The sequence below is a fragment of the Microcaecilia unicolor genome, chromosome 7, assembly GCF_901765095.1.
Source record: "Microcaecilia unicolor chromosome 7, aMicUni1.1, whole genome shotgun sequence".
In the NCBI taxonomy this organism is placed as follows: Eukaryota; Metazoa; Chordata; class Amphibia; order Gymnophiona; family Siphonopidae; genus Microcaecilia; species Microcaecilia unicolor.
In genome coordinates, this window is record NC_044037.1 from 185,381,208 (window position 1) to 185,401,101 (window position 19,894).

The 19,894-nt window shown below is 49.4% G+C and overlaps 1 protein-coding gene across 5 annotated transcripts in view; it reads right to left on the bottom strand.

Moving 5' to 3' along the window:
* The window catches only part of KANSL1L (KAT8 regulatory NSL complex subunit 1 like), a 363,383-nt gene that overhangs the window by 320,378 nt on the left and 23,111 nt on the right, over positions 1–19,894 (bottom strand). For all 5 annotated transcript variants that reach the window (XM_030209770.1, XM_030209773.1, XM_030209769.1 and 2 more), the window contains exon 3: positions 7,052–7,193. In XM_030209770.1, coding sequence (XP_030065630.1) covers positions 7,052–7,193 — 142 coding nt within the window. The remainder of the gene's footprint in view (positions 1–7,051; positions 7,194–19,894) is intronic.

Genomic DNA, 19,894 nt, shown 5'->3' on the forward strand with positions numbered 1-19,894 from the left:
GCGTAGGGTGCAGCGAGACAGAAGGCGCGAAGTCTGGAGTTGGCAGTAGTGGAGAAGGGAACAGATAAGAAGGATTTATCCATGGAGCGGAGTGCACGGGAAGGGGTGTAGGGAAGGACGAGTGTGGAGAGATACTGGGGAGCAGCAGAGTGAATACATTTATAGGTTAGTAGAAGAAGTTTGAACAGGATGCGAAAACGGATAGGGAGCCAGTGAAGGGTCTTGAGGAGAGGGGTAGTATGAGTAAAGCGACCCTGGCGGAAGATGAGACGGGCAGCAGAGTTTTGAACCGACTGGAGAGGGGAGAGGTGACTAAGTGGGAGGCCAGCAAGAAGCAGATTGCAGTAGTCTAAACGAGAGGTGACAAGGGTATGGATGAGGGTTTTGGTAGAGTGCTCGGAAAGAAAGGGGCGGATTTTACGGATGTTGTAAAGAAAGAAACGACAGGTCTTGGCAATCTGCTGGATATGAGCAGAGAAGGAGAGAGAAGAGTCAAAGATGACCCCAAGGTTTCGAGCTGAGGAGACAGGGAGAATGAGAGAGCCATCAACAGAAATAGAAAACGGGGGGAGCGGGGAGGTGGGTTTGGGGGGGGAAATGAGAAGCTCGGTTTTGGTCATATTTAATTTCAGGTGGCGTTGAGACATCCAGACAGCAATGTCAGACAAGCACGCTGAAACTTTGGTTTGGATGCAAGGTGAGATATCAGGGGTAGAAAGGTAGATTTGGGAGTCATCAGCATAGAGATGGTAGGAAAAGCCATGGGATGAGATTAATGAACCAAGGGAAGAAGTGTAGATAGAAAAGAGAAGGGGACCAAGAACAGAACCCTGAGGTACGCCGACAGGCAGAGGGATAGAAGTAGAAGAGGATCCACCAGAGTGAACCACTAAAGGTGCGGAGGGAGAGGTAGGAAGAGTACCAGGAAAGGACAGAGCCCTGGAATCCAAGTGAGGACAGGGTATCGAGAAGTATGCTGTGATCGACAGTGTCAAAAGCAGCGGAAAGATCAAGAAGAATGAGGATGGAATATTGACCTCTGGATTTAGCCAGTAATAGGTCATTGGAGACTTTAGTAAGCGCAGTTTCGGTTGAGTGGAGAGGGCGAAAACCAGATTGTAGTGGGTCAAGAATAGCATGTGAGGAGAGAAAATCAAGGCAGCGGCGGTGAACAGCACGCTCAAGTAATTTGGAGAGAAAAGGAAGGAGGGAGATGGGTCGGTAATTAGAGGGACAAGTAGGGTCGAGTGAAGGTTTCTTAAGGAGAGGTGTGACCACAGCATGTTTAAAGGCAGCAGGGACAGTCGCAGTGGAAAGTGAGAGGTTGAGAATGTGACAGATAAAAGGAATAAGAGCAGGAGAGATGGCATTAAGAAGGTGGGTGGGAATGGGATCAGAGGAACAGGTGGTACATTTTGAGGAAGAAAGGAGAAGTGTAGTTTCCTCAATAGTAACTTCAGGAAAGGAGGAAAGGGAATGAGGGGAAGGAGAGAGAGGGGAACGGACTAGTGGAGGGAGAGGTGGTGAGGTAGAGAAAGCAAGGTTTATCTTTTCAACCTTGTTGTGAAAGAATTCAGCAAGGGTCTGAGGAGGTAATGAAGGGGGAGTTGGGGGAGGGGGCACCTTGAGGAGAGAGTTCAATGTGGTGAAGAGAAGTCGAGGATTAGAGCCAAGAGAGTTGGTCAGTTGGATATAATAATCCTGTTTGGCACGTGAAAGAGCAGATTGGAAGGAGGTCAGCATGAACTTAAAGTGTAAGAAATCAGCAAGGGCCCGAGATTTCCGCCAGAGGCGTTCGGCGGAGCGGGTACAGGAACGTAGGTAGCGGATATTAGAAGTCTGCCAAGGTTGGGGTTTTGTACGCCTTGAAAGGCCAGAAGCACCTGAAACACCGCTTTCAACTCTAGGCGATTGATGGACCACTCTGACTCGTCGAGTGTCCAAAGACCCTGGGCATGCTTCCCCTTGCAATGTGCGCCCCAGCCCTTCAGGCTGGCATCTGTCACCACTAGGCACCAATCGGGGAGCGCCAGCGGCATTCCTCGTTGCAGCATGCTGTCTGAGAGCCACCACTCCATGTTGAGTCGGGCCGCAGGGAGCCAAGAGAGTCTGCATTGATAATCCTGAGATACTGGAGACCATCGCTGAAGCAGGGAATACTGCAGAGGTCTCAGGTGCGCTCTCGCCCAGGGCACCAAATCCAAGGTGGCCGTCATCGATCCCAACAGCTGGACAATGTCCCAAACTCGCGGGCGGGGCATCCTCAGGAGCAGACGGACCTGATTCTGAAGCTTGCACCGCCTTTGCTCGGGTAGGAATACATATCCCGAGTCTCTGTCGAACCGTGCCCCCAAATATTCTAGAGATTGCGAGGGGGTCAGGTGACTTTTGGCTACATTGACGACCCAGCCCAGAGACTGCAGTACTGAGACCACTCTGGCTGTAGCTTGATGGCTCTCTGTTGCGGAGTCCGCTCTGATGAGCCAGTCATCTAGGTACGGGTGAACCCTGATACCTTCTCGCCTGAGCAAAGCAGCTACTACCACCACTACCTTTGAAAAGGTTCGGGGAGCTGTGGTGAGGCCAAAAGGCAAGGCCCGGAACTGGAAATGTTTTCCCAACACCGCAAACCTCAGAAATGTCTGGTGTGGGGGCCAAATTGGTATGTGCAAGTAAGCTTCTTTCAGGTCCAGAGACGTGAGAAACTCTCCTGGCTGTACCGCCGCAATGACGGAGCGCAGGGTTTCCATGTGAAAATGCTGCACTCTTAGGGACTTGTTTAATTCTTTTAAGTCCAGAATAGGGCGAAAAGACCCACCTTTTTGCGGCACCACAAAGTAAATGGAGTAGCGGCCGCAGCCGAAATCGGCGGGAGGCACCGGGGGAAACCGCCCCAATGTGAATCAAGCCTTGTAAGGTCTCCTCTACCGCCGCCCATTTGGCGGCAGAACCGCATCGGGACTCCACAAACACATCTCTTATCGGGGCATCGAATTCTATTCGGTATCCTTCTCTGATCAGGTCCAAGACCCACTGATCTGAGGTAATCTTGGCCCACTCCTCGAGAAAGAGGGAAAGACGTCCTCCTATAACAGGAATCGAGGAGGGGGCTGGCGCACCCTCATTGAGAGGGTCGCCCTTGAACTCCAGGTCTTGAGCCTACTGCTGCTGAACGTTTGTCCGAGCGAAAGGAGTTCCTCTGCTGAAAACCGGCCACGAGAAGTGGACCCAGCAGAATGCCCCAGGCGGTACCTTCTAGCTTCACGGAAGCGAGGTCTGTAAGAGGAGTGAACCTCCTGACCCTTGGAGGGAGGCCGCGGCCTATCCTCGGGTAAGCACTGGGGTTTAGCATCTCCCAGGCCTTTCACAATTTTCTCCAACTTCTCACCCAACAAGAGAAGGCCTTGAAAGGACAACTTCACCAACCTTTGCTTAGAGGCCATGTCCGCCGCCCAATGCCGTAGCCACAGAAGACGGCGAGCCGCCACTGCTACAGCCATCTGTTTAGCCGAAGCTTTGACAATATCAGAAAGGGCGTCAGCCAAAAAGGACAAGGCCGACTCCATTCGCGGAGCCACTTCAGACAAGGGCTCCGCTCCATCACCGGGCTGTTCCACTGCCTGTTGCAACCATGCCAGGCAGGCTCCAGCAGCATAACAACTGCATGCAGACGCCCGAATAGTAAGACCAGCAATTTCAAAGAACCGTTTAAGTGCTGATTCCAGTCTACGGTCTTGCATGTCCTTCAGGGCAACACCTCCTTCAACCGGGAGGGTAGTTCTCTTTGTCACAGCTGTGACAAGGGCAACCACCTTAGGCATTGCAAAGCGAGCCAAATGCTCCTCACTCAGAGGGTATAATTGCCCCATAGCCCTGGAAACTTTCAAAGGTCCTTCGGGGTCAGCCCATTGAGCTGAAATAAGCTCTTGGATGGAGTCATGCAAAAGAAAGGCTCAAGCAGGCTTTTTGGTACTTGCCATCCTCGGATTTCCAGAGGAGGCCACACCACTCCCAGGATCTTCAATAGAGAGGACCTGTAAGACAATCTGAAATAAGCGCTGGCAGCTCCTTGCGGTGGAAAATCCTCACCGCGGACGGATCATCTGGATCCAGTGGCCCTTCTGCACCTTCCTCTGGTTCCTCTGGCCACGAGGGCCTGCCAGATCCCTCAGTCACCACATCCCGACCATGGGGGGGGGGGGGGGGGGGTGCGCCACTCTCTGAAGGGGAATTTACCCTTCTGCGCTTCTCTTGCGGCCAGCTATCAGGGAAAAACGCTTCAGAGGGCAATCCCAGGCCTGCATCCACCGGAGGGGCAGTAAGGGGGGCCGCAGAAAACCCCTGTGGCCGAGCTCTTTTAAGCATATATGCATTATGAAGCAATAATACAAAGTCAGGGGAGAAAAACTTGCCCTGGGCACCCGGATCCAGTCCGGGGCTAGTAGCTCTTTGGCCAGCCTCAATTCGAGGGCCCCCTCCGGTCTCCAGACCCTCCGCCTCAGCGGGGGTCACGCCATGTGGTGCTTTCAAAATGGCGCCCGCTGCCAGCTCCACCAAGCGGGAAGAATCATCGCTCGCCATGCTCGGGCCGGCTCTTACACCTGAACAGCATGTTTTACAGAGCCCCGCTGCTGATCTGCGCTTGCCACACTTGGAACAGCGCTTAACACTCTCTGCAGCCATCGCCGAAAAAAAAAACGGCGGAAAATTCAAAATGGCGGCTTCACGCCAAAAACGTCCCGATTGCAGGCCCTCCCCGGAGGAGTCAGAAAACACTCTTACCTCGCTGGACCGAGTATACAAGCTCCGGTCACGCTGTAGAAACTGAAGAAAACCTCTTGCTTTTTTTTTTTTTTTTTTTTAACGCTGTGAGGAAAGTAGAGAAAACAGCAAAAGAGGCAATCAAATCAACTCCGGAGGTACAGAACAGTGGGAAAGGCAGGGAAAGGCGAACCAATGTGCCTGCATCCACCAAGTATAGAGTGGGAAAGAGCAGGGAAAAGTGAAACTAATGTGCTCACATCCACTGGGGGGATGGGTAAGGCAGGGAAAGGGCTAACCTATGTGCCTTTAAAGTGAAGCTGCTATAGCCTCTAACACCCCGGCTAACAACTGGCAAGCCAGGAGCCACCCCCAGGCAGATTTTTTTAAGGAGCTTGATCAAGCTGCAACCACCCTGCTTGGGGAGATAGAGAATACTGAAGAGGCAGTGGAGCTAGCTGACCATGCGGCACTGTGAAATTTGAGTGCTGAAGCCGAGAAAGTGAAACCTTCAAGCCTTGAAGCATTCCTGCAACGTTCCGGAACTACGGCTTCAGAACATTGGAGGTGCGTTTTATTATATAGGAAATATAGGATGTGCTCGGTGCTTTTCTGTAGCACATGGGGGGAATTTAATATATGCTGATTAAAGTGGAGGAGTAGCTGGAGGGGGGGCAGGGGAGATAGGACAATCGCTGGGTGGCTGGAGGGGGGGCAACGGAAAAAGGAGACTCGCTGGGTGACTGGAGGGGGGGCAGGGGACAGAGGAGACGCACTGGGTGGCTGGAGGGGGGCAAGGGAAAAAGTAGAACTGCTGGGTGGCTGGAGGGGGGCAAGGGAAAAAGGATCATCGCTGGGTGGCTGGAGGGGGGGCAGGGGAATAGGACAATCGCTGGGTGGCTGGAGGGGGGCAGGGGACATAGGACAATCGCTGGGTGGCTGGAGGGGGGGCAGGGGACATAGGACAATCGCTGGGTGGCTGGAGGGGGGGCAGGGGACATAGGACAATCGCTGGGTGGCTGAAGGGGGAGCAGGGGACAGAGGAGACTCAGTGGGTGGCTGGAGGGGGGGGGCAGGGGAGAGAAGAGCATCGCTGGGTGGCTGGAGGGGGGCAGGGGACAGAGGAGACTCAGTGGGTGGCTGGAGGGGGGACAGAGGAGACACACTCGCACCCAGCAGTCTCACTCTCTCTCTGTCACACACACACACACACATTCGCACATTCACTCTCTCTCACACACAGTCAATCTCACACATACGCTCTCAAACATACACACTCCGAGGAAAACCTTGCTAGCGTCCGTTTCATTTGTGTCAGAAGTGGGCCTGTTTTACTAACATGCACATAAATGGTCAAGTTATAATATTCAGGTTGGTATAAAAGTGCACACGTTAAAATGATGGCACCTAATTTGCAAAAATGTATGTAGATTATAAAAATACGCTAATTTACATGCAAACTTAAATCATCTAGGTGCAGACATTTACACCTGCTCAAATTAAAAATGCCCATACCTGCAATATGAGTGCATTCTGGCACTTATGCTAAAAGGTTATAAAGCACATACATACATACATAGGACCTACATGCCTTCTCAAACTAAGCGCCCCCCCTATAAAAATTATTCTCCACCTAGTAACTATTAAATGCATGTCACATTTATGACTTTTCAGTGGTGCTATACTATTCAAGATAGTGCTGGGGAGAAGCAAAGGCATTCTATTCAATTATACGAATAGTTGATGTCCGGTCGCTCTCCATCTAACTAAGCATTTTAGCTTAGACCAGCAAAAAGGCCATCTCTAATCTGCTTATCTGATCAGATGGAGGCAGAACATGAGCCCTATATGTGCAGCTCAGTCATACCTATATTCAGCACAGAATATAACGATAGTGGCACATAATATACCTAAATGGATTTAAAAACAATAGCTTGTGTTTTAAAGAAAAACGCTGATTGCAGGATTGAAAGACTGACCCCTATAAACTTACATCATGAAAATCCTTGCATGGATTTAAAAAGTTATAACAATCTCATGTTTGCCTTTGTTCTATTCCAATGAAATCTTATCACCTTTGAACTTCAAATTCAGGTGGTAAGGTTAGAAAGAATTTGTGATCTGAGAGACATCAACTAGCAATAACTGAACTAAATCCTCTTAGTCTTGTAAATCCTAGTGTTTTCAACTCTACAATCATTAAAAAAAGAAAAAAGAAAAAACAGAAGTGTCATCTATTCCTGGTGAAAAATGGTTATTTTCAGACCGTTTCTAAGGAAGCAGACAGTACCTTGGTGGCGCGTATTTGATTGTGAATGTCAGTTAGCTGTTGGATTTTGTATTCTAGCTCTGAAATCTGGGCTTGAAGCCACGTCCAGCGACTGCCAACTCTAGCTCGATCTACGAGCCATACCCATTCTGAACTAAAGTCACTGTAAACAAGAAAAAAAACATTAAAGTCACTGTAAACAAGGAAAAAAAACATTAGTTACTAAAAGTAAATCTAAATAAATTAGGTAAGTTTTAAAATATTTTCACATCTGACTTCTTTAGCTTATTTTGACAAATGTATCTTTTTCAGGCAATTCTCAAATATTTTTTCTAGATATGGAAAGTCTTCTTTGTAAAGAGTACTATGTGCTTTAAAAATCAAAGGGCCCATTTATGCAAGCTGTTTGAAAAGTCCCATGTATCATATGGAGAAGTGTTCAATGGAAAGCAGTTGGTACTCATTTCAATTAGACTAGTGTAGATACAAAAATTGTGATATAGTGCATATGGGGGCCTTGACATGGGAACTGAGAAGTCAATCAGATATTTTCTTGGATATCTGAGCTCCCTCCTATATTTCTGATTCTTAAATTCACTTGCACTTTACTGTAAATAAGTGACTCTGATGATAGGATTACATGGAGGAGTACTGCATATATCTAGCATCCAATTCTTTATCACTGGTTTGTATACGTACCTAAACAAAAAAACTCTTCTGGTAAAGAATTTCCAGTCTCCAATCACCTTATTTCAATTCATTTTTATTGCCTGCCGACCCACCTCATGTCCCTGCTTCATTGATGTCATTTGTTTACCTCTACAGCACAGCCTCTATTAGAGGAATAAGGGATTATCTGAAAATTTTATCTTATTTTATGTCTGTATATACAATTCTTACTACAGAAAGATACTTACCTGTAGCTGATGTTCTCCGAGGACAGGAGGTTGCTAATTATCATGTGTGGGTGACGTCATTCACATGTGGGTGACGTCATTCGACAGAGCCCCAGTGTGGAAGCTAATTCACTAGCACTAGAGAAAGTTCTAGCAGTGTCCCACCGTGCATGCGCTGGTGACTTCCCGCCCGACACTCGAGCACAGGTTCCTCAGTCAGGTAAAAAAAACAAAGAGTACAATCAAAAATAACTCCTAGGGGAGATGGAAGGGTATGTGAGAGAATAAGACACCAGCTATCCTTGGAGAACACCATCTACAGGTATCATTGCTTTCTCTGAGGACAAACAAGCTGTGTTATTCAGCTACCAGGCTCACCGAAAACAAGAAAGCTAGGATAACGGAGTCTCGAAACATTGAGACTAAAGCTTAAATCAACCCAAAACCCAAAAGAAACGAAAAGCTGGATAGCCAGTCTATGGGTTTTAGTCCATTCCCGATAGAAGGCTAAGTCTCACTTGTAGTACACTTTCGCCAAGATGAGCATGAGGGCTGGGGAAAAATGTTGGAAGAACAATTGACTGATTAAGATGGAACTCTGACACGACCTTAGACCGGAACTTGGGTTGTGTGCAGAGGACTACTCTGTTGAGAAAATTTTTCTTCACCCAACGTGTAATTAGACTCTGGAATTCGTTGCCGGAGAACGTGGTACGGGCGGTTAGCTTGACGGAGTTTAAAAGGGGTTAGATAGATTCCTAAAGGACAAGTCCATAGACCGCTATTAAATGGACTTGGAAAAATTCCGCATTTTTAGGTATAACTTGTCTGGAATGTTTTTACGTTTGGGGAGCGTGCCAGGTGCCCTTGACCTGGATTGGCCACTGTCGGTGACAGGATGCTGGGCTAGATGGACCTTTGGTCTTTCCCAGTATGGCACTACTTATGTACTTATGTACTTATGAGATGAAATTTAATATATGGTGGGTGAGCTACTAGGGCTCGGAACTCACAGACTCCGTGAGCTGAAGTGACTGCCACCATAAATACAACTTTCCAGGTCAAAAACTTCAGATGACAGGTATCCAGAAGCTCAAAAGGAGCTTTCATCAGCTAGGTTAAAACTATGTTGAGATCCCATGACACAACCGGAGACCTGGTAGGGGGCTTTGTCAACAACAAACTTCTCATCAAGCGAACAACTAAAGGTTGGCCAGAGATGGATTTACCTCCTGCATGTTAATAGGCACCAATTGCACTAAGATGAACCCTTACAGAGTCGGTTTTCAAACCAGACTCAGAGAGGTGCAGGAGGTACTCGAGCAGTTTTTGTGTACGAAAAAGAAGGGATCTAAGGCCTTGCCCTCACACCAGATGGCAAACCTTCTCCATTTAAAAGAGTAACACCTCTTTGTGGCGTCTTTCCAGAAGTCCACAAGATATGGGATATACCCTCAAGAAATCTGAGGGATTCAAGCTCTATGCTCTCAACATCCAAGCTGTGAGGGCCAGATACTAGAGGTTGGTATGCAGAAGGGACCACTCGTTCTGCGTGATGAGGGTCAGAAAACAGTCCAATCTCCACGGCTCTTCAAGACAACTCCACAAGAAGAGGGAACCATATCTGTAGTGGCCAATGAGGAACGATCAGTATCATGATGCCTTGGTCTTGCCCAAGGTTCAGCAAGGACTTCTCTATCAGAGGTAAAGGACACACATATATAAGTCCTCTTTCTTAATGTAGGAGAAAAGCACCTGAAGTAGGGTGTCCAGGGAAATCATTTTCCCACCAGAAATTTGTTCAGGGCCCTTAAGGTCTACGATGGGTCGGTATCTCTCACCCCCCCCCCCCCCCCCCCATTTTCTTGATCACAAAAAAAGCACCTGGAATAGAATCCCTGCCCCTCCTCCCCTGGTGGTACAAGTTCGACCGCTTGGACCTGCAGAAGGGCGGAGATTTCCTGTACAAATACTTGCTTGTGCTGAGAGCAGATGTAAGGAGCTCTCGGTGAGCAAATTGGAGATCGCTGACCCCAATTTAGAGCATACCTGTGGACTATTTGAAGAACCCACTAGTCGGAAATTATAAAGGGGACATATGTGGTGGTTAAAAAGTTAGCCTCTCTCTTACCGGAATGGATACGCTTTGCACAGATATGCTCTCCTGGAGCCAGTCAAAAGCCCATGCCCTGCTTTGACAGGGGAGTCTAATGGGATTTCTGGGGACGGGGCTGGCAAGGCCTGGGACAGGAGCCTTGAGTCACCTGCATAGACCGGAGCGGACGGCTGGTACCTACGTCTCTGAGCATAGGACCTGTGCCTCTGCCCAGTCGAAAATCCTGTTGAAGAAAATGCAGATGGAGGTTACTGAGAGACAGTATGGATAGTATCAGTGTGCTTTTTTTTAATGAGGTTAGCAACCTCATCCAATTTCTCTCCAAATAAGTTGTCCCCTTGGCAGGGCACATCTGCCAACCTCTCCTGTTCCAGGTCAGAGATACGCAGCCATGAGAGTCTGGACGCAATATCAAGAGTATATTAAACGCCACTGGCCAAGTAGTGCCGACACTCCATCTGCTTATTGGCCAACTGGCAAAGCTCAGCAGCCTGCTCCACAGGGAGAGAATCCACCAGATTAAGTATACCAAAAAGATGTTCTACTCCATGTGGAAACTGAAAAGAATAAGACCATTCTTTCCAAGAGCTATCTTCCGCAGCCTAGTGCAATCACTCGTACTCAGTCATCTGGACTACTGCAACTCACTATACGCAGGCTGCAAAGAACAAATACTGAGGAAACTTCAAACAGCCCAGAATACAACAGCCAGACTCATCTTCGGAAAACCAAAATATGAAAGTGCAAAACCCTTACGTGAAAAACTACACTGGCTCCCACTCAAGGAACGTATCACTTTTAAAGTATGCACCTTAGTTCACAAAATCATTCACGGTGAAGCCCCTGCATACATGTCTGATTTAATAGACCTGCCACCAAGAAACGCTAAAAGATCATCCTGAACTTTCCTCAATCTCCACTTCCCTAAGTGCAAAGGCATAAAATACAAAGTACTGCATGCATCAACCTTCTCTTATATGAGCACGCAATTCTGCAATACACTACCACGCAACCTGAAAACGATCTACGAACTGACTTCCGCAAACTATTGAAGACTCATCTCTTTGAGAAAATTTATTGCAAGGATCAAAACACACGAAGTCCATACGAAGTCCATACACACACCTATCATTTCCTTATTGTTACATTCCATTGTTCTATTTCCCAAATGATATTTTGACTTTGACTTCCCATAACTCTTCACAATGTAACCCATAATCGTACTGTAACAATGTATTGTAAGCCACACTGAGCCCGCAAATAGGTGGGAAAATGTGGGATACAAATGCAATAAATAATAATAAGGTAAAATTATGTATCATACCTGATAATTTTCTTTCCATTAATCATAGCTGATCAATCCATAGACTGGTGGGTTGTGTCCATCTACCAGCAGGTGGAGATAGAGAGCAATCCTTTTGCCTCCCTATATGTGGTCATGTGCTGCCGGAAACTCCTCAGTATGTCGATATCCAAGCTCCATCCGCAGGACTCAGCACTTAGAGAATTACACCCACAAAGGGACACTCTGCCCAGCTCACCACCGCCGAAACGGGGGAGGGGAATTAACCCAGCTCATCCCCACACAAGTGGGGGAGGGGAATCCGTCCAGCTCATCCCCGCGGAGCGGGGGAGGGACACCACCCCGCCGATGTGGGGGGGGATCTGGCTTATCCTGCAACCGCAACCGCGGGAGGAGCTGACTGACCCTAACACCGCCGAAGCGGGAGGGGTATAAAGCTGCCCTACAGCCGCACGAAGCGGGAGGGAACGCCGGCAGAATTTATGTCTCAATCCAGCCCCGTAAAACGGAGGGGAGAGGAATGCGGCAGCTCACTGTAACACAAACTCGTCTCAACTCTTGAAGAATCCAATTGAAAAAACTTGAACACGAAGTCCTCCTGAACAGGAACTGAAGACTTAACTTGAATCTGAAATGCAACCAGAATATAAACAGTACAGATATCTGGGAGGGGCTATGGATTGATCAGCTATGATTAATGGAAAGAAAATTATCAGGTATGATACATAATTTTACCTTCCATATCATCATGCTGATCAAACCATAGACTGGTGGGATGTACCGAAGCAGTACTCACCCAGGGCGGGACATTGAAATCCCTGACCGCAACACTGAAGCTCCAAACCGGGCCTCCGCCCGAGCAGCCACAGTCAAGCGGTAATGCCTGGAGCAGGTATGGGCCGATGACCAAGTTGCCGCCTTGCAAATCTCTTCCAAGGAGACGGACCCAGCCTCTGCCATCGAGGCCGCCTGAGCTCTAGTGGAGTGGGCCTTCAGCTGGATAGGCGGCACCTTCCCCGCGGCCACATAAGCCGCTGCAATGGCTTCCTTGACCCATCTTGCCACTGTAGGCTTAGCAGCCTGCAGACCCTTACGAGGACCTGCAAACAGGACAAACAGATGATCCGATTTCCGGAAATCATTGGTCACTTCCAAGTATCTGATGATGACTCGTCTCACATCCAGATATTTGAGAGCAGAATATTCCTCTGGGTAGTCCTCCCTACGAAAGGAAGGGAGACAGAGCTGCTGATTCACATGGAAGCGAGAAACAATCTTGGGCAGGAAGGAAGGCACTGTGCGAATAGTCACTCCTGCCTCAGTGAACTGCAGAAAAGGCTCTCGACATGAGAGTGCCTGGAGCTCGGAAACTCTTCTGGCTGAAGTGATAGCCACCAAAAAGACTGCTTTCAACGTCAGGTCTTTCAGAGATGCCCTCGACAAGGGTTCAAAAGGCGGCTTCTGCAAGGCTCTTAGCACCAGGCTGAGATTCCATGCAGGTACCACTGAGTGCAGAGGAGGGCGCAGGTGATTAACTCCCTTGAGAAAGCGCACCATATCTGGCTGCGAAGCCAGGGAAGCACCCTTCAGGCGGCCCCTGAAGCAAGCCAGAGCCGCTAACTGGACTTTAAGGGAACTGAGCGACAGGCCTTTCTCCAGACCTTCTTGCAGGAACACCAGCACTGAAGAAATTGAAGCAGTGAAGGGAGAAATTGAGCCTGCTTCACACCACGCTGCAAAGGTACGCCAAACCCTGGCGTAAGCAGTAGAAGTAGAGCGCTTCCTCACTCTCAGCATAGTGGCGATGACCTTGTCTGAGAAGCCCTTCTTCCTCAGACGCTGCCGCTCAATAGCCAGGCCGTAAGACCAAAGGGGGAGGGATCCTCCATCAGCACGGGACCCTGATGCAACAGGCCCTGCTCCACTGGCGGCCGCAGAGGGTCGTCCACTGAGAGCCTGATCAAGTCCGCATACCAGGGACGTCTGGGCCAGTCGGGACCCACCAGGATTATCCGGCCCGGATGCTTTGCCACCCGGTCTAGTACCCTGCCCAACATGGGCCAGGGCGGGAACACATAGAGAAGCTCTTGTGTCGGCCACTGTTGGAGAAGAGCATCTACTCCCAGAGATCGAGGGTCCCGTCCTCTGCTGAAGAAGCGCGGCACTTGGCAATTGGCCGATGACGCCATCAGATCTAGGCTCGGCTGGCCCCAGCGCTTCGTGATGTCCAAGAACGCCTGAGCCGATAACTGCCACTCTCCGGGATCCAAGGTATGGCGACTGAGAAAGTCCGCCTTGACATTCATGACTCCGGCAATGTGGGCAGCTGACAGCTGTTCCAGGTTCGCTTCCGCCCACTGGCATAGATTCATGGCTTCCTTGGCTAGAGGGGCGCTCTTGGTACCTCCCTGGCGGTTGAAATAGGCCACAGCCGTGGCATTGTCCGACAGGACCCGTACTGGCTTCAACGCCAGTACCGGGAGGAACTCCAAAAGCGCCAACCGAATGGCTCTGAGTTCCAGGAGGTTGATAGACCACTTTGCCTCTGCAGGAGACCAGAGCCCCTGCGCTGTCCTTCCCAAGCAGTGGGCTCCCCAGCCCGTCAAAGAGGCGTCCGTCATGACGACAATCCACTCCGGGGTCACAAGAGGCATCCCTGCAGACAACTTGTCTGTCTTCAGCCACCAGCTCAGCGCCTTGCGCACTGCTGGGTCCAAGGGAAGGCGCACAGCATAATCCTCCGACACTGGAGTCCAGCGCCACAGCAGAGAGTGTTGTAGTGGTCTCATATGAGCCCTGGCCCAGGGCACTACTTCCATCGTGGCCGTCATAGAGCCCAACAGCTGCACATAGTCCCAAGCCCGATCCATCTGAGCCTGAAGCTTGACAATTCGATTGTCTGGCAGGAACACTCTGCCCACTTGGGTGTCGAATCGAACTCCCAGATACTCCAGGGACTGAGTCGGGCGCAGCTGGCTTTTCTCCCAGTTGATGATCCACCCCAGGGAGCTCAAAAGAGCAATCACCCGGTCCACAGCTTTGCCGCACTCTGCATAAGAGGGGGCTCGGATCAACCAGTCGTCCAGATAAGGATGGACTTGTACTCCTTCCTTTCGCAGGAAGGCCGCGATGACCACCATTACTTTGGAGAAGGTCCGCGGAGCAGTAGCCAACCCGAATGGGAGGGCTCTGAACTGGAAGTGTCGGCCCAGGACTGCACAACGCAGAAAGCGTTGATGAGGAGGCCAGATGGGAATATGCAAGTACGCTTCCTTGATGTCCAAGGATGCCAGGAACTCCCCTGCCTTCACTGCCGCTATAACAGAGCGGAGAATCTCCATGCGAAAATGCCGAACTTTCAAGGCCCGATTGACCCCTTTGAGGTCGAGGATAAGCCGTACAGAACCTCCTTTCTTTGGTACCACAAAGTAAATGGAGTAACGTCCCTTGCCAAGCTGATTTTCTGGCACCGGAACGACTGCACCCAGGCGGATCAGATTGTCCAAGGTCTGCTGCACTGACACCGCTTTGACCGGAGACTTGCAGGGAGAGAGTACAAACCCGTCTCTTAAGGGTCGGCAGAACTCTAGCTTGTAGCCGTCTCTGATGACTTCCAGCACCCAAGCGTCTGAAGTTACCCTGGTCCACTCGCCCAGAAACGCGGACAGGCGTCCTCCAATCTGCACTGGGCCATGGACCAGGACCCCGTCATTGGGTACGAGACCCTGGGGGAGGACCGGAGGGCGCACCTCCGGGACTGCGGTCTCTGCGAAAGGAATGCTGCTTGGGGGAGAAATTCCTCTTGAAGGAAGAGGGGGCAGAGGAGCCCGACTTGCCCGGGCGGTACCGACGGGCTTCCTGAAACCGTCCTCTGGAGATACCGGGGCGAGCACTGGCCCGAGCCCTGACCTCTGGTAACCTCTTGCCCTTACACGTGCCGAGATCGGTCACAATTTTGTCCAGCTCGACCCCAAAGAGCAGCTTGCCTTTAAAAGGCAACTTAGCCAGGCGGGACTTAGAGGCGTGGTCAGCAGACCAATGTTTCAGCCAAAGCCACCGCCGCGCAGAGACTGTCTGAGCCATACCTTTAGCCGAGGCTCTCAAGACATCATACAGTAAGTCTGCCAAATAAGCCAAGCCCGATTCCAGGGCCGGCCAATCAGCCCTCAAGGAAGGATCCGAGGGGGAAGCCCGCTGCACAATCGTCAGGCACGCCCTGGCCACATAGGAGCCGCAAACTGAGGCCTGCAAACTTAAGGCAGCCGCTTCGAAGGACGACCTTAAGGCCGCCTCCAATCTTCTGTCTTGGGCGTCCTTTAGGGCCGTGCCACCTTCCACCGGCAACGCCGCTTTCTTAGTCACCGCAGTGATTAAAGAATCCACGGTAGGCCAAAGAAAGGCCTCCCGTTCACTTTCAGGCAAAGGATAGAGGCGGGACATAGCCGTAGCCACTTTGAGGCTCGCTTCCGGGACATCCCATTGAGCCAAAATTAAGGTGTGCATGGCATCATGCACGTGGAAGGTTCTAGGCGGGCGCTTCATCCCCAGCATAATGGCGGAGCCAACAGGGGCTGAGGGAGAGACGTGCTCTGGAAAGGAAATCTTCAAAATGCTCATGGCATGCACTAACAGGTTGGGCAAATCCTCTGAGCGAAAGATCCGCGCTGCAGAGGGGTCATCCGCTCCACCCGAGCGGGAATCCGTCTCCTCCAAGGAATCCCCAAAGGACCGTTGGGAGAACTCAGATACGCTGCCCTCATCTACATCAGAGGAAACAGCGTCCTCTAAGGCCTGGGAATCCACCCGAGGGCGTTTACTTCCGGGGGCCTCAACCTCTTTATCAGATGAGGGAGCAGGGGCAGCGTTTTGCATAAGGAAGGCCTGATGCAGCAGCAAAATAAACTCGGGGGAGAAACCCCCTAGACTGTGCACTTCAGCAGCCTGGGCCACAGCCCTAGACGCACCCTCAACCGGCGCTCGCAAGAGCGGGGGAGAAACATGCTGTGCATCCAAGATGGCGTCCGGCGCGACACTCCGCGAAGGAGCCGCGCAAGAAGAACGGCGCTTAACTTTAGCCGCTTTTTTGCCGTCGCCCAAATCAAGGGCGTCCATGGCATTAACGTCTCCCAGCTCAAGGGCGGCCCAAGAAGAAGCCGTCCGAGCAGAGTGGCCGGCCAAGATGGCGGAGGCGAGCATCGGTGGATGGGCGTTTATGGCAGGAAAAACCGCCGCACCGGAGGAAGACCCGGGACACTGACCGGCCTCCGAACTGACACCCAACAAGGGCGAATCAGACTTTAAGACCCCCGCATCCCCGCTAAAAGCGCACACGCGGTCCGGGGAGTGATTCTTCGCGCCCTCGCCCTCCGATGCCATAGGCCACATGGAGATCGATCGGGGAACCCCCTGCCCGCTATAAAAAGGTAAAAATTACCTGCTTCTCGCTCCGAGCTGTAACGACCTGGTGTCCCAGTGAGTAGCTGCAATAAACGTTTAAATAAACGTCGAAATGAACGCCTTTAAGGACGTCCAAAAATTTTTTTTTTTTTTTTTTAACGTAGCCAGCGGGAGGGGGGAGAAAAGGAGGGACCTGGCGCCACCAGGTTTGCACTTGCTCAAGAAGAGCCCTCAACCCCAGGTACTCAACAAAACCTAAAAATTAGGCTTGGAGACCTAGCCAGAGCTGCTGCTGTGTGTGACCACCACCTGCTGAGATAGAGAACATACTGAGGAGTTTCAGGCAGCACATGACCACATATAGGGGGGCAAAAGGATTGCTCTCTATCTCCATCTGCTGGTAGATGGACACAACCCACCAGTCTATGGATTGATCAGCATGATGATATGAAATAATACTATTAACTAGAGTCTCCAAGTAAAGGCTCGTGTAGAGCTCGTAGGACTGGATGTGGGCAACAAGTTATCGAGGCCTGAAAAGTTTTCCTCTCAAACGTAAGGTTCTGGTCTCTCACCCCAGGGGTGCCGGGGAATGAGACCGAGAGCTCTTAGCTCATTTTGAGAGCAGATCCGACTACAAAAAGAATGGTGAGGGAACTGGGCCCTCTCAAATTTGAGAACTTTCTGGATACAATACTACGTATCCACCTTATTGGGTGCTACATAAGAACAGCCATACTGGGTCAGACCAATGGTCTATCTAGCCCGGTATCCTGGCCAATCCAGGTCGCAAGCACGTGGGAGAAACCCAATTAGTAGCACCATTCCATGCTACTGAGGCAAGAAGTGGCTTCCCCCATGTCCACCTCAATAACAGACTATGGACTTTTCCTACAGAACTTGTCCAAACCTTTTTTAAACCCAGATATGCTAACCACTGATACCACATCCTCTGGCAACAAATTTGAGAGCTTAACTATTTTTGAGTGAAAAAAAATATTTCCATGCTTGACTGTTCCCTGGTCTTTGTACTTTTTGAAAGAGTGAAAATAAAATCGAATAACCTCTACCTGCTCCATACCACTCAGGATTTTGTAGACTTCAATCATATCCACAACTCAGCCATCTCTTTTCCAAGAGGAAGAGCCTTAATCACTTTAGCCTTTCTTCAAATGGGAGCAGTTTCATCCTCTCTATCATTTTAGTCACTCTTTGAACCTTTTCTAATACCGCTATATCTTTTTTTGAGATACGGTGACCAGAACTGAATGCAATACTCAAGGTGAGATCACACCATGGCGAGATACAAAAGCATTATAATATTTTGGTCTTCATTTTGCATCCTTCTTCTAATTTATTTATTTAGACTTTGCTCACACTTTTTTCAGTAGTAACTCAAGGTGAGTTACATTCAGGTACACTGGATTTTCTCTGTCCCAGAAGGGCTCACAATCTAAGTTTGTACTTGAGGCAATGGAGGGTTAAAAGTTTGCCCAAGATCACAAGGAGCAGCAGTGGGATTTGAACCGACCACCTCTGGATTGCAAGACCGGTGCTCTAACCACTAGGCCATTTATCTACATTATATTTGATCTGCTATTTGAATGCCCAGTCTTCCAATTTCCTAAGGTCGTCCTGCAATTTTTCATAATCCTCCTGCATTTTGACAACTTTGAATAGTTTCATGTCATCTGTAAATTTAATCACCTCCCTCATCGTTCCGATTTCCAGATCATTTATAAATATATTACACAGAACCAGTTGCAGTATAGATCCTTGCAGCACTCCACTATTCATCCTCCTCCTTAATCCACTGGACATTATGACTTTAATTTTCTCAGGAGTCTCTCATGAGGTACTTTGTGAAAAGATTTCTGAAAATCTAGATACACTACATCAACCAATTCACCTTTAATCGACATGTTTTTTTTCATGCCTTCAAAGAAATTAAGAAAATTGGTGAGGCAAGACCTTCCTTGGCTGAATCCATGCTGACTCTGTCCCATTAAAACCATGTTTGTCTACATGTTCTATAATTTTATTCTTTATAATAGTTTCCACTATTGACATATGGGGAGGGGGGGGGGGGGCATAGCAAGATGGTGGCATGAACGTTGCCGGCTGAACAGGTCTCCGTTTGCTGCCTTACCTTTGTTTTCCTCGGAGAAATGCCTCATATTAAAAAGAAAGGTGGTCGTCAAGACAGCACTCCCCCCCCCCCCCCCCCCCACTTTGAGGACCTCCTCGCCGGTTCAGCAAACTATGGACCGATATGCTGTACAGAATCTCATTTATTGCGGACTTGGCTTTGTGGGGGGGGGGGGGGCTCTCCACATTTGGGTCAGATGTTTCACTCCTCCCCACTCCGATTCTCAATTCCCTGCCACGATTGACCGATGAGTGGGCAAACTTGGGAGCCTCTCAAGTGGAATTAATGCAAGAGCTGGCTCCAGGCAGTAGTGATTCTAAGACTCTTCTGAGCGGGCTGACGTCTTTTCGGCAAAAATTTTAAAAAGGTATTTTTTTACAGCTACGATGAAAAATGATTCTGCGCGCGACAATAACACACGCCTACACTACCGCAGGCCATTTTTCAGTGTGCCTTAGTAAAAGGGTCCCTTAATGCTTCAAATTTTTTTTAATCTCCCTACTTTCACCACTCCCCCTTTGAGCTGTGGTCTAAGGAAGATGCTTAAGCATTATACTGTATTAATTTGCTTCTTATTTGCATTTTTCTTGTACATATCTATGCTTCTGATTCAAGTGTTTAGCTTCTGATATTGTTTGAACATTTATAAATCAATAAACAAACAAACAACAATGTAATAGCTATCACTATTTTGCCCGGCACTGAAGTCAGGCTTACCGGTCTGTAATTTCCCAGATCACCCATAGAATCCTTAAAAAAAAAAAAAAATTGGCATCACATTGGCCACCCTCCACTCTTCAGGTACTAAGGACGATTTTAAGACAGGTTACAGATCACTAGTGGCAGATCAACAATTTCATTTTTGAGTTTCATCAATACCAAAGGGTGTATACCTTCTGTTCCAGGTCATTTATCACTCTTTAAACTTGTCAATTTGGCTCAGTACATCTTCCAAGTTCACCGAGATTTCTTTCAGTTCCTCCACATCATCACCCCTGAAAAC